The sequence below is a fragment of the Schistocerca piceifrons genome, chromosome X, assembly GCF_021461385.2.
Source record: "Schistocerca piceifrons isolate TAMUIC-IGC-003096 chromosome X, iqSchPice1.1, whole genome shotgun sequence".
Classification (NCBI taxonomy): Eukaryota; Metazoa; Arthropoda; class Insecta; order Orthoptera; family Acrididae; genus Schistocerca; species Schistocerca piceifrons.
In genome coordinates, this window is record NC_060149.1 from 474,464,652 (window position 1) to 474,480,342 (window position 15,691).

The 15,691-nt window shown below is 44.5% G+C and overlaps 1 protein-coding gene across 1 annotated transcript in view; it reads left to right on the plus strand.

The window, feature by feature from the left end:
• LOC124723121 (GTP-binding protein Di-Ras2) overlaps nt 1-15,691 on the plus strand; it is an 857,802-nt gene that overhangs the window by 787,871 nt on the left and 54,240 nt on the right. Inside the window, exon 6 of the mRNA XM_047248304.1 lies at nt 15,105-15,359. Within this exon, the coding sequence (XP_047104260.1) occupies nt 15,105-15,359 (255 nt within the window). The remainder of the gene's footprint in view (nt 1-15,104; nt 15,360-15,691) is intronic.

Sequence of the window (15,691 nt, forward strand, 5' to 3'; positions counted from 1 at the left end):
TAGCGTCTGATAAATATAGTTTTACCATAAATTTTCTATCCGCATTTCAGGCAGCCCATCTAAAGGACCTGTCATTCGTACAAAATTTCGCCAGGGCTTCAGTTGGCTGTGTCGTATTTTGAAGCCGTAAAACTGGTGCCTGTGATCATCATACTGTTTCTTCTTTTCGTACTCGCATGTAACTTGCCTTCTGATTGTGGGTGGAATATACCGACAATGGGGTAATTTTGTGGAACTGGTGTTCGTTTTAGGCAGCCAGATACTACGCACAGTGTCTCATTTATGGCCACGTCAACATATTTGGCATGTGAAGAGTTGTATCAGATAGATGGTGCATACACTGCTACAGAGAAACATAGTGTACTGTCTAGGAAGCCTGCATACTCGGGTCGTTAGACAAACAATCAAACCAGTCGTATTAATGAGTTTTATTGAAAAAAAATTAGAATACTTAACTTTGGCAATTACACAGATGTGTCGCAAGCAAAGGGGAACATATAAAATAATCTTCTTCAGTATAGACAATCCCAAGTCTGTGCAGCATAGAGAGTACAAGCGAAGTGTCTAGCGTTGACGCAGCTAGCCAAGTCGCTAATCGTGAAGGTCCTATTGAACTGGGGCGTCAGCAGTCAGTCGCGGCGCTTATGTCCTGTTCACATAGGGGTCACTGCTGTCGCGTTGTCGTCCTGGAGGAAGGTCCGGTCAGCGTGCGACTGGCTAACTTCTTCTCACAGCCTTCTCTTCCCTGTCGTTCCCGACTAGCGTGCCGGCGCTTGACTTTAGGCCGTAACACATAGTGCGACAGCCGATGTTTTCATAATTTGATGCTGAACTCCCCATTTCGTGTTGGTGCGATTTTGGATGATATTATTCTTTGCACATACTTTCCCCTTGATGTTTTGACAGTGCTTCCGAAATGTCAGAGTCCTGTCAAGCCGGATATCCAAATATATTTGCGAATAATCGTGGCTTAACTCCTGACCGTGTCACACCCCTTTCAAGTGCCTATGTACGTCATTATTTCTAAGGTAAAAGACATACACCCGAGTTTGACAGGGATTTAGCTTGAGGAAATTTTCTCTGTAGCAGACAGCTAAGTCTTCGACAGTCCGCATCAGTTTCACTTCCACTTGCTCAAACAACTTTCTTTGTGTGTACATGGCAGTATCATTGCCATATACACGGTCCAGTCACATTAATGTGACCACCGCCTAAGTTCGACGTCGACGTGCTGTAACCATTCACAGACGGCAGGTAGCAGCTCCAGCAGTGGAGGCTGTATAAAGCGTGTCGGGAGTACGCGAGATACAGTGCAGTCGTCGTCGTAATATGGAAACGAAGAGAGTTATCTGTCGTCCAAAAGGACGTGATGACTGTTTTGCAGGCCTTGAGTGGAAGCATTTCCTAAACTGCTAAGTTTGCAATCAATTCGCGTGCCGCCTTCGTTAAATTATACCGTGCACGGCTAAACTGCGCTAGCCAAAATCGGCGCCGAGGCAACTGTGCTGCACACCACTGGCCACAGATGAGAGGTGAACCACAGTTGTGGAGATAACGTACGTGCAACTGTTGAGCAGCTGATTGCCCAGATGAGCAAAAGGGCTACCAGCAGTGCTAACAGTGCCTCCTCAACGACCGTTCAACGAACGTTGATCTGCGCAACAGGCACCAAGTTCATGCACCCGTGCTGACTGCTGTTTATCAGCGACGAAGGCGGGAATTTCCATGCAAGTACCACAACTGGACAACCACTGAGTGACGACAGCTGACCTCAGAACGTCGGCCGGATGATCGGTGGCGTGTAAGCCGTGAAACATCTGAAAGTAAACACACTGCAACCAGGAGAGAGTCTTATGGTCTGGGGAATGTTTTCGTGGCATTCCCTGGATGATCTCGCCATTCTGGAAGGCACAGTATATTAACACAAGTATGGATCTATCCTTGGGGAACATGTTAACCCCTATGTGAAGTTTGTTATTCTTAGGCACGATAGCATCCACCAGCAGGACAATACTAGGTATCACACAGGTTGCAGTGTACTTCCCTGACAACCACACTCCCGGATTTAAATCCAATCGAAAATCTGTGGGATCACCTCGATCGTGCTGTTCGCGGCCGGCCGGTGTGGCCGTGCGGTTCTACGCGCTTCAGTCTGGAACCGCGTGACCGCTACGGTCGCAGGTTCGAATCCTGTCTCGGGCATGGCTGTGTGTGATGTCCTTAGGTTAGTTAGGTTTAATTAGTTCTAAGTTCTAGGCGACTTATGACCTCAGAAGTTAAGTCGCATAGTACTCAGAGTCATTTGAACCATTTTTTGCTGCTCGCGCCATGTATTCTCAACCGATATACCTAGCGTGGCTGGCCACGGCACTGGAGTTGGCATGGCTCCACATCCATATCTGTGTCATCCAGAACCTCATTTGACAGGTGCTCACGTTAATGTGACTGGGCAGTGTGTAACCTGTCTCAGTGTTTATGGTTCACAAATGGCTCTGAGCACAATGGGACTTAACTTCTGAGGTCATCAGTCCCCTAGAACTTTGGAACTACTTAAACGTAACTAACCTAAGGACATCACACACATCCATTCCCGAGGCAGGATTCGAACCTGCGACCGTAGCGGTAGCGCGGTTCCAGACTGTAGCGCCTAGAACCGCTTGGCCACTCCGGGCGGCAGCGTTTATGGGCTGGTCTTTTTATAGGTGTTATAAAACATTTGTGACAGGACACTGTGTTGGGATAACTAGTTTTTTACCTTCTCCAGCTGCTATTCCTCCCCTATAGCCTCTCATGGAAACAACTTTTTTATGATACATTCCACTGATTTTGTCATTCGAAATTCCTTAGTCATGTTATAAAATTTAACGAGCATCCATCAATGGTTAACAGTATCATTGGCAGCCGAGAGCACTGTAAAAGCGACTCAAAATGGTTCAAATGGCTCTGAGCACTATGGGACATAACATCTGAGGTGATCAGTCCACTATAACTTAGAACTACTTAAATCTGACTAACCTAAGGACAGCACACACATCCATGCCCGAGGCAGGATTCGAACATGCGACCGTAGCAGTCGCGCGGTTCCAGACTGAAGCGCCTAGAACCGCTCGGCCACAGCGTACGGCTAAAGGCGACTCCACTTTTCTCCTTCCGTTCGATTCCGTCCTATAAGTCTTGGGTGAGACTGAGTATTTCTCCATAACGTGATTTACAGGCATAAATCCTTCTTGTTCTGATATGATTTTGGTCTCTGTTGTTTCAAAAAATTTGTCAAGAAACATTCTTTTAAATGCCTTGGAGAGATGACATAGTAGTGACTCAAGCCTCAAGTTTTGTGGATCTGTAGGACCTTTCCCTGGTTTTATAAGGACTACCACCTTGGCTTTCCTCTACAGTTTCGTAGTGTGAATGATAGTAACGCAACTGTAAAATCCATTTTAGGGCTGCAGGCCCAAAATGCTTTATCTGTTCAGCGCGGATATCGTCCAAGCTAGCAGGTTTTTGTTCCTTCATTTCGTGGATCTTTCTTCTTAACCCATCAATACTGAGTGGCGTGGCGAGTACGTCTACTTCATCGCTCATATTACTTTGAATTTTCACTCTTTTCGCTCCACATCGTATATTGCTATTTAATAGAAGGCGATGAGCTATCCTGTAGGGAGTTACTCCAATTAGATCAGGTGATGGAGTTGTAGGGTCGTTGCAGAGAGTGGCCGCCACGAAAGTAGAGTCCTCAAGGTCACGGCCGCTGACAGCCACCAGCAGGAGCTGCAGGCTGTGATTCGCCCGCCTCTCGTCTTTGTTGCCATGTAGGTACAATTAGCGGTGCGGTAGGTCAGAGCAGCTGAAAGCTCAGTGTTACCGTGCTATATCGAGTGTTCACGTCTGACCCCAGTGTCTTACTGTCTTTAGAAAGGTGCTTTGACATGTGTTCGGTGGTGAACAACAATCCAGGAGCAACGGCCTACTTGTAGTACTCCTCCGGTCGGTGTGCGTAAAGGACAGAAAGACATTCGTAAACAATCCAAAATTATCATATCGAATGTACTCAAGTTTTTTACAGATCTGGCCGACAATGAAGAAGCGAGGAATAATTCATAAACTTACTGCTAAAGCCTGTGGTGACTCCAAGTCAACTATAGGCCATATTAGCAAATCTGAGTCATTGGCAGAATTGCCAGACATAAATGAGTGTTTCGATTCTCCAAGAAAGGGATACGAACATGAACGGAAATCAACCGACTTTGACGATTTTAACGAAGAGCTCGTGTGTAGAACTAAACTTGGATACTACGACAGAGGAGAGTATCCAACGGCTAAAAAAATACAGGCTGACCTCCGTGGAAAAGTTAATTATTCGGGCTCAGAGACCTCCGTTCTTCGTCTTCTCCGCTCCCTTGGTTTCCGATTCAAGAAGTGTAATGACGGACGGAAATTAATAACTTTTAGTAACGACTTTTCTAGTTATGTCATAATCTGATGGATTCGTAGACTACACTCATCTCCGCTTTCAGGCCGGTATCATTTCCTATTTCCATTGACACCATTTCCCTCAATAACGCGAAACTGATTATGGTCGCCAATATGTATGAAGCGTTTTGCTTCTCATCTTAGTTGTTGCTTTGTTCCTTACTGTTACTTTTTATTTTCCGCACTGAATTTTATTGTGGGCTCCTTATTACATTCCATTACAGTTCATTGGCTATAACGTGTTTTCTCTCTGGCTGCAGCTCCTCAGTGTGACTGGCAGATCTTGATATCCATCATGGTGGCTGCGCGTCTCTTAAATTATCATGCACGAGAGTAAATTAATGACTGGTTTACTAAAATTCACAGCCGTACAATTGAATAATGCAGTCAAAGCTTCAATGTTTGACAGTTGTAATTTTCTCCATAGGATGTTTCCATCATAAATAAGTGATTCACTTTAAATAAGGCACATTAAGCTACTTTTTAGGTTCAAATACTTTTCTGATCAGCGATTTTTGTGAAATATACAGAATTCTAGCTTATCCATTTCTCACCAGATTGAGACCAAAGCCAATAGTGAAAGTACTGACAATTACAGATTAGGCAATTACCATAGCTATAAATACTCCAAAATCGCGAGAGATAAAAAAACGTATTTTCATATGAAATACAGGCAGGGTTAGTATCATCACTGTTCATAAAATACCAGTAATTTAGGTATTCTTTGCAGTTAACTATTTCTTTAATTGAAGAGCCTGTAGAGACGGAGAAATGATCAAGATGCCGAGCCTTGTAATGTTTCAAAGCTGCACCTGTTTACACTGTTAATTTTTCTGTAAAAGTCTTTAACTTCTTTGTCAGAATATTAAAACAACTAATTTAAAAATCGTGTCTTTTCGTAACACCCATATCTTCCTAAAGCAATTAAAAGAAAATAATTTTGTAGAATATATCAGTAATTTATAAATGATAGTTCGATACTGATCTGGTTACCTTTACAATATTCTTTGTAGTTGTTATGACTCTTCAAAATTGTTTGTGTTGTGAAATTCTTATTGACGAAACAACATTCCGTAAATGGAAAGGCTAATTAAAACTACCAGAAACTTAGAAAGTTTCTAAGTAGAAGAGAGTTGAATAAATGTTAATACACTCCTGGAAATGGAAAAAAGAACACATTGACACCGGTGTGTCAGACCCACCATACTTGCTCCGGACACTGCGAGAGGGCTGTACAAGCAATGATCACACGCACGGCACAGCGGACACACCAGGAACCGCGGTGTTGGCCGTCGAATGGCGCTAGCTGCACAGCTTTTGTGCACCGCCGCCGTCAGTGTAGCCAGTTTGCCGTGGCATACGGAGCTCCATCGCAGTCTTTAACACTGGTAGCATGCCGCGACAGCGTGGACGTGAACCGTATATGCAGTTGACGGACTTTGAGCGAGGGCGTATAGTGGGCATGCGGGAGGCCGGGTGGACGTACCGCCGAATTGCTCAACACGTGGTGCGTGAGGTCTCCACAGTACATCGATGTTGTCGTCAGTGGTCGGCGTAAGGTGCACGTGCCCGTCGACCTGGGACCGGACCGCAGCGACGCACGGATGCACGCCAAGACCGTAGGATCCTACGCAGTGCCGTAGGGGACCGCACCGCCACTTCCCAGAAAATTAGGGACACTGTTGCTCCTGGGGTATCGGCGAGGACCATTCGCAACCGACTCAATGAAGCTGGGCTACGGTCCCGCACACCGTTAGGCCGTCTTCCGCTCACGCCCCAACATCGTGCAGCCCGCCTCCAGTGGTGTCGCGACAGGCGTGAATGGAGGGACGAATGGAGACGTGTCGTCTTCAGCGATGAGAGTCGCTTCTGCCTTGGTGCCAATGATGGTCGTATGCGTGTTTGGCGCCGTGCAGGTGAGCGCCACAATCAGGACTGCATACGACCGAGGCACACAGGGCCAACACCCGGCATCATGGTGTGGGGAGCGATCTCCTACACTGGCCGTACACCACTGGTGATCGTCGAGGGGACACTGAATAGTGCACGGTACATCCAAACCGTCATCGAACCCATCGTTCTACCATTCCTAGACCGGCAAGGGAACTTGCTGTTCCAACAGGACAATGCACGTCCGCATGTATCCCGTGCCACCCAACGTGCTCTAGAAGGTGTAAGTCAACTACCCTGGCCAGCAAGATCTCCGGATCTGTCCCCCATTGAGCATGTTTGGGACTGGATGAAGCGTCGTCTCACGCGGTCTGCACGTCCAGCACGAACGCTGGTCCAACTGAGGCGCCAGGTGGAAATGGCATGGCAAGCCGTTCCACAGGACTACATCCAGCATCTCTACGATCGTCTCCATGGGAGAATAGCAGCCTGCATTGCTGCGAAAGGTGGATATACATTGTACTAGTGCCGACATTGTGCATGCTCTGTTGCCTGTGTCTATGTGCCTGTGGTTCTGTCAGTGTGATCATGTGATGTATCTGACCCCAGGAATGTGTCAATAAAGCTTCCCCTTCCTGGGACAATGAATTCACGGTGTTCTTATTTCAATTTCCAGGAGTGTATATGTTCCCTGTAAGCGAAAATAAAATGGATTATTTACATTTTCTTTCCTTTATTGATATTAAAAGAGAAAAATATATATTAACTTTTTGTTTTATTAGAATTATGTACCTGAAAAAGTTTGCTCCTTACTAATGGACATAACAGAAGGTTATAGAAACATCAGTAAATTAGTTCTTGCAATAAATAGCCATTAAATTTTCATACTTAGGACTTCGCTTTTGACGGTCATTAATCAAATTTGTTGCACATGTTTATCTTTATTGCAATTACTTACTTGTTTAATAACACATTTCACAGCATCTCTTCTAGTGTTCATAGTTCTTAAGGTAAACATTTCAGAGCCCATGTTTGCTGGACATTTTTCCTTCTTTTGATCCACAGTTCCTCCTACCAAAATACTGAAAGCAAAGAGCGTGTATTAGAAGAGATGTGTTTCACAGTATCGAAGACGAAGTGCTCTTAGGTCTTAAGGTGTGTGTTACAATGTTTACTGCACTTTTTTTCTTATTTTGGTGTAAGGAATCTGTCCTCAAAGTCTATAAAGAGAATTTAGTTACATCCTGTATAACCACTTTACTGATTGTCTAGAGGGTTCTCTACATATGAATCCTATAGAGCACGTCGCGGATCCTTTTGAGAGACGAAATTCAGCCCGCCAGCTGACACGGTGCGCTTCTCCAGAGATCCAAAGAGCTATTTTTTAGACACAGACAAATTGAAGGAATTCTACTACCTTGGGAGCAAAATAACGTATTGCGGACGAAGCAAACCGGATGTAGGGAGCAGACTACTATAGGCAAAGAGTTCTACTAGTATCAAATACAGGCCATAGTATAATGATGAAATTTCTGATGCTCTATATGTGCAGCACAGCTCTGTGTAGAAGTGAGCCATAGGCTCTGGGAAAGCCAGAAAAGAAGAGAATCGAAATTTCTGAGATTTGGTGATATAGAAGGATGACAAAAATTAAGTGGGCTGATAAGATAAGAAATAACGAGGTGCTCCACAGAATCGTCGAGGAAAGGACTATGTGAAAATCAGTGAACAGTGGAAGGGACATTTAACAAGGTAATAAGTTGTCGTCTCTTCTATGAATAGATGATGAATGCAGCTAGCCGCTAACTTTGTGTAATGTCTTGTCTGTATAGACGTGTATCTGTTGTCTTTAAGACCCTTTCACCTTCACACATAAATCTATACAGTAATGTAAGGGCCTCCCGTGTCTTGGCTGATCCGTGATAAGACAGGCGAAAAGTTAGACTAATGGAGGATTATTAGTATTATCTCTATTTTCATTCGCTCTCTCTCTTTATCTCCTTTATCTATGCACAGTTTTTATTATAATATTTCGTTACGTGAAATCAGCCTAATAGGATCTTTGGTGGAGTCCTTCGTCTTGGTAATCAGCGGCTGGCTTGCTGTAAGAGATCTTTACATTTATTATTACTGTTAAACACTGTATTCTGTCGGGAGAATCAATCGTGTGGACAATTTGTTCCTTTTACGAAAGATTGCGAATTTCAGATGTGTACGAAGCCTTTTTGGACGATTTAACACAGACTCAGTGATTGCAGGCTCTCTTCGACACAGCTGAAACTTCCCCACTAATTACAGGGCCAACGTGATCATCAAATGGTTCAGAAAAAACTCATTCGTTCATTCACTCCGGAACAAAAAGTCACAAACCTTATTGATGAAGGAAATTGTGTATTAAATCCATCTCCATTACGTGTCCAGATCTCCGGTGATTCCTAGTCTTAATTATTTTCCGTTTACACTCTCTTTCTATTCAAACAAACCGCTAGTGGCACAAAAGTTAATTCGCTCAATTTAGCGAGAAGAAAATCAGAATATGTATTTCTCAGAAATACGTCAATCCCTCAATCCCTACTCCAGAAGCTGTCCTAGTTACCACTCTAACAACCATGGAGAATGCATATATGCATCTCTGTTATTTCAAAGAATAAACGCGCTAGAAAATACTTTGGCGTCGTCTAGCTGTCGCCGCATATGTTACGAGAAAATCAGATCAGATACTTTTCCAAAGTGAATGAATGTGGATGGTTTGGTTGACAATGATTAATTGGTGCGTGGTAGAGGGTATTTTCTGTGGGGACATTACAGACAGGACGACAGAACGTTTTTTAAGGCATAAGGAAATAACTTCCATGGAACTACGGGGAGCCGTAGAGGAAAAGAAAACTGTAACAGAAGACAAATCTTGTAATATATCCAAAAAGAAATAATCAAGAAGGTTGGGTGTAAGTACTACTCTGGGGTGGGAAGTGTGACACAGCATCTAAAATAGAGGCGGGCCGCACCAAACTAGTCACAAGGCTTACGAACACTCTCCGCCCCCCCCCCCCCCCTCCGTCACCCGACCCCACAAAACGAAAAAGGCAAAAAGATGATTGAATGCTAATTGTGCTCTTGAACCACCTTAGAAAAAACACTTCTTGATTGATCTGTGAATCATACGTGGCCTCAGTTAGGGGTGCTCATAACCAGTTCTGTCGGTGGAGTTGTTGTAGTTCTGTCGGTGGAGTTGTTGAGGAGAGATAACATTTTTTAGCGGTGTTGTATACTAAATATATTGTGAGCATTATTTAACATCTCTAGACAGAATTTTTCATTTGCATCCTATAGGTGCAGGGCAGTAATAGACCCCAAAAAAGTGGCTTGTAATTAGCTACGTAACAAGCAAAACCTCGAACAATTTTCTAGTGGAATATACGAAAAAGTGTCACCGTTGGCAACCGAATTTCCGTGGGTGCAGAATAAGGAGAAGAACCCTACAGGGGGTGAAAGTGAAAAAGAAGCGTTTGCAATGAGCGTGTGGAGCTTGTATCTCAACGGTTAGATACCCACACCCTTCCCAACACTCATATTTACAACGCTATATGAACTACAGAAAAAGTAAGTGCTGTTCCTTGATCTGGAGTAGGTTAAACACACAGGATAGGATACTATTCTTAATAGTTATAGTAACATCAGCTACAGAATATCTTCATTGCAAAAAACCGTTGTAAATTTATTATAAAGCGTGACGTTCCTTATTTAGTACTAATGGTGTCCCTGTAATGGAAACCAGGGCTATAGATTTTCAGAGCCTGAGCCACACCTAAAAGAATGCACAGAAGAGGAATAGTAACAGAAAATTGGCGAACAGCTGTTGGGTGTAAACCCGATGTACACCAACGTCACAGAAGTCATGGGATATCTCCCAATATCCTGTCGGAGCACCTTTTCTTCCTGCATGGTGCAGCAACTCGACGCGGCATGGACACAATATAATAATTGCGAAAGTTTTGCTGGGTCAGAATTTTGTGCACCAACTGACCTCTCGGTTACGTCTCGTGAAACTTCGATGGGATTAATGTCGGGCGATCTGGGTGGCCAAATCATTTTCTCGAATTGTCCAGAATGTTCTTCAAACCAATCTCGATCAATTGTGGCCCAGTGACATGGCGCACTGTAATCCATAAAAATTCCGTCGTTGTCTGGTTGTAAATGGTCTCCAAGTTGTCGAACATAGCCAGTTCCAGTCAGTGATTGGTACAGTTCGACCAGAGGACCCAGTCCATTCCATGTAAACACTCCCCACACCATTATGGAATCACCACCAGCTTGAACACCGCCTTGTTAACAACTTAGGTCCATGGCTTCGTGGGGTCTGCGCCACACTCGAACCCTGCCCATCAGCTCTCACCAACTGATATCTGGACTCATCTGCCCAGACCAAATGTTTTCCAGTCGCCTGCAATCCTGTCGATATGGTCAGGAGCCGGGGGGGGGGGGGGGGGGGGGGGACGCTGCAGTCGATGTCGTGCTGTTAGCAAAGGCACTCGCATCGGTCGTCTGCTGCCAGAGCCCATTTCCGCCACATTTCACCGAACTGTCTTAACGGATACGATCGTCGTACGTCCCACATTGATTTCTGCGGTTATTCCAAGCAGTGTTGCTTGTCTGTTACAGCCGACAATTCAACACAAACGTCACTGCTCTTGCTCTTTGAATGAAGAGAGTCGGGCACTGCGTTGTCTGTGGTGAGATGTGACGCCTGAAATTTTGTATTCTTGGCACCCTCTTGACACTGTGGAACTCAGAATAGTGAATTCCCTAACGATTTCCGAAGTGGAATGTTCCATGGAATTAGATTTAACTGCCATTCAGCACTCAGAGTCTGTTAATTTCCGTTATGCGGCTATAATCATGTGGGAAACGTTCTTGAGTACAAATCACAACTCCACCAACCTATTACTCATTTATACCTTTTATACACGATACTACCTGTGTACGTGCATATCGCTGTCCAATGACTTTTGTTACCTCACTGTATATGACGAGACCACGAACCCCAGCTGCTGCAATGAGGTGTTAACCCTACATCTCTTTTCATTTTCGCTATTCTGTCTCTTTCTTATCATTTGTTAGTTAGATTTCTACAGATTTCCAGTCGGTTTTCATGTTTTAGATTAACTAGTAACAGGTTTCATAAACCATTGTATTGTATGTATTGTATGGTAACCGGGGGCCTAGAAACGACGGAGAGGCTCCGTCCCCGCCGCAGCCGCAGTGGTCCACAACCTCACGACTACCGCAGTCCACTTCACCCCTCCGCCGCCCCAAACCGAACCCAGGGTTATTGTTCGGTTCGGCCCCCAGTGGACCCCAGGGAACGTCTCACACCAGACGAGTATAACCCCTACGTTTTCGTGGTAGAGTATTGGTGGTGTACGCGTACGTGGAGAACTTGTTTGCGCAGCAATCGCCGACATAGTGTAGCTGAGGCGGAATAAGGGAAACCAGCCTGCACTCGCCATGGCAGATGGAAAACCGCCTAAAAACCATCCACAGACTGGCCGGCTCACCGGACCTCGACACAAGTCCGCCGGTCGGATTCGTGCCGGGGACCAGGCGCTCCTTCCCGCCCGGAAGCCGTGCGTTAGACTGCGCGGCTAACCGGGCGAGCTTCACAAACCATTACTATGACTGTTATTCTTAATATCATTATCGTACTCTATAATCAGAAAGTGTATACGAATTTGTGACTGAATACCGTAAATGCATATGACTTTAGTATTGTAACGGCAAATTGTCCGTTGTGCCCTTAACGGAATACACAGTCCGTCATAGTATCTATATGGTGGTCCATAAAGTTCTTGTAGCAAATAAATAAATATATAAAAATATATTATTGTCAATAATTTCTTTGTTCTGTAGCTCTTCTCACATCATGTTTAGAAACTATTCACACTTTTCTTTATGGTGCTTATCTTTTGAGCACTGGAGTAGTTTACTCGGGCAGAAACAGAAATGCAGCACCTACATGATGTTCCCCAACTCTTAAGACCGTATAACAGATAACTAAATTGACACTATTTATTGACTAAGTCCATTTGCGATAATGTTCTCATTATTAATGGTAACTGTTTGCTATTAAGGAATTAAATCAGCAGCACACCAATTTACTCTAATACACACTAAGCGAAAAAAAAGGTACATCACGAAGGAATTATGTGAATGGTGTGGAAATCAATAGGTGTGAGGTGCATGTACAGACAAACAAATTATTACAGTTCCAGGATAACTGGATGATTTATTCAAGAGAAAGAGCTTCACAAACTGAGCGCGTCAGTAATGCGTTGGTCCGACTTCGGCCATCATGCAACCAGTTATTCGGATTAGCATTGATTGATAGAGTTGTTGGATGCCCTTCCGAGGAATATCGTACCAAATTTTGTCCAACTGTCGCATTAGATCGTCAGAATCCCGAGCTGATTCTAGAATGCTGCTCACAATCTTCCAAACGTTTAGTGTCGTTCTGAGGGATATCGTGCCAAATTCCATCCAATTGGTGCGTTAGATCGTCAAAATCACGAGCTGGTTGGAGGATGCTGCCCATAATGCTCCAAACGTTCTCAGCTGGGGAGAGATCCGGCGACTTTGCTGGCCAAGGTAGGATTTGTTCAAATGTGTGAATTTCTAAGGGACCAAACTCCTAATGTCATCGATCCCTAGTCTTACACACTACTTAAACTAACTTATGCTAAGAACAACACACACACCCATGCCCGAGGGAGGACTCGAACCTCCGGCGGGAGGAGCCGCGCAGTCCCAAGGTAGGGTTTCCCAAACACGAAGTCAAGCAGTAAAAACTCTCGCCGTTTGCGAGCGAGTAGTATCTTGCTAAAATGCAAGAACCCAGGATTGTTTGCCATAACCGACAACAATACGGGGCGAAAAACACGTATCGCTCTGCCTAAGGGTGCCAGGGACGACAACGAAAGGAGTCCTACAATGAAAAGAGGCGGCACCCCAGACCATCACTCCTGGTTGTTGGGCAGTTTGGTGGGCGACACTGAGGTTGATAATCTACCGCGGTCCAGTGTGTCGTCAGACACGTCTTCGCTGGTCATCGGGCCTCAGTTCAAAGTGAGACTCATCGCTGAAGACAATTATACTCCAGTCAGTGAGATTCCAGGCCGAAGACGTGTCTGGAGACGCCCGGGACAGCGGTGGGATATCAACCTGAGTGTAGCTCGCCATACGGCCAGTTCCACAAGAAAGTATTCGCCGTTATCTATATGAATTAAAAGACACTATTATGAAAATACATGTTGTTACTAATTCCACAATTACCTAATAGTTAATCCAATTGCCCCCATTATCGATTATAACTTGACAACTTTTTGGCATGCTTTTCACGAGATTTTTTGGATATTTTCGTGGTAACATCACCATATCGTCCTGATTTTATATGACAGCTGCTTCTAAGTATATATTGGCTTTCTTTTAACCTTCATCTTAATATATGACCAAATATTTTCGATCTGATTTGCATCCGGAGACATTGCAGGCCAATCCATCGTTGGCACCACGTTGTCTTCTTCCCACGATATACAGAAACGTCTGCGATGTTTCAGATCATTATCCTCTTTAAGCACCCAGTTTGCCTCGTACGAACTAAATAGCTTCTTAACGGGCCTCAGAAGGCATATTTGATAAAGCGTTTAAATTGGCTGTAAATAAATTCAAATTGCCAGTTCGCGCACGTCAACCCTCTCTGTGGTAAACCATCCACTTTCCCAACCTCTAAATACCGTCTGCCCCACTTCGCAACGAATGTATTTTAGCAGCAGTTCCATATGAAAGCTTTGGTGCCTTTTGATGAATTACAAGGAGCACAAACGCCTCAGATATTTTGCACTCATTTTAAACTGCAAACGACAAATCAAAACATTCAACTGTCATACTGTTTATCTATACACTGTGCAAAAGCGCACTGATTACAGATTCGAGACCACTACCAGATATGTCGCTGCAGACGTTACATTTCAAATTATGGCTTACACTTTTTTGTGGAACTGACTGTACGTCTCGACAACCAGGAATGATGATCTGGGTTGCTGATTCTTTTCATAGCAAGATCTCTTACAGGAAACCTTACAGTGCAGCGGTATGTCGACGTTGCTGAACGCCCAGTTCTGTTGCCCTACATGGCAAGACATCTTGGGCTTACATTTCAGCAAGATAATGCCCGCCGGCGCACGGCTCGAGTTTCTGCTGCTTGTCTTCGTGCTTGGCAAACCCCACATTGGCCAGCAAGATCGCCGGATCTCTCGAAAAATGAGAGCGTTTGGAGCACTATGGGCAGAGTCTTCCAACCATCTCGGGATTTTAGAATCTAACGCGCCATTTGGAATTTGGCACGATATCCCTCAGGGGGATATTCAACAACTGTATCAGTCAATGCCAATCCGATTAATTACTTTCGTAATGCCCAGAGGTGGACCAACGCGGTATCGACTCGCCCAATTTATGTAGCTCTTTTCTTGAATAAATCATCCAGTTTTTTCTGAAATTGTAATGATTTTTTTCTCTATAATATGTACATCACATCTTCCGATTTCCGACTCATTCGCATTATTCCTTCGTGATGCGTCGTTTTTATTTCTCTTAGTATGTATAAAGTCGCATGGTATTTGTTAAGTGGGATAACTATCGACAGAGTTCACTGCCCCGCCTGTATGTAATAATGAGTTGGTTTATCTCCGCAGGTGATCAGCTGCAACAAGAACATCTGTACGCTGCAGATCACAGACACGACAGGCTCTCACCAGTTCCCAGCGATGCAGCGGCTTTCCATATCGAAGGGGCACGCCTTCATATTGGTATACTCCGTGACGTCCCGCCAGTCGCTGGAGGAGTTGCGACCCATCTGGGAGGTGATCCGCGACATGAAGGGGGCCGAGCTCGCCACAATCCCCGTTATGCTCGTTGGCAACAAGTGTGACGAGACCGAGACTAGGGAGGTAGGTTAAAACACTCATTACGTTTCAATTGGCTCTGAAGTTGGTGCACATTTGGTTGAATACACGGCCTGAGGCTCTTACATCCGAGCCCATAAAGGTGCGCCAAGGAAGGAAAAGGTCCTTCTTTGTTAAGCAACCGACAGTCCGACAAATTTCACAGTCTGATATTGTGTTTTCTTTTATTATAATTTTATTCCCTCTATTGCTCCTCTTAAACTCTACAACCTTCCGTAAATTAAATAGAACATTAAATAATGAATACATCTGAATCATACGAAATGCTGTATTTCGACGTGGTGGTACAGGTGCGTAGGTTGAACGTTAATGTGATG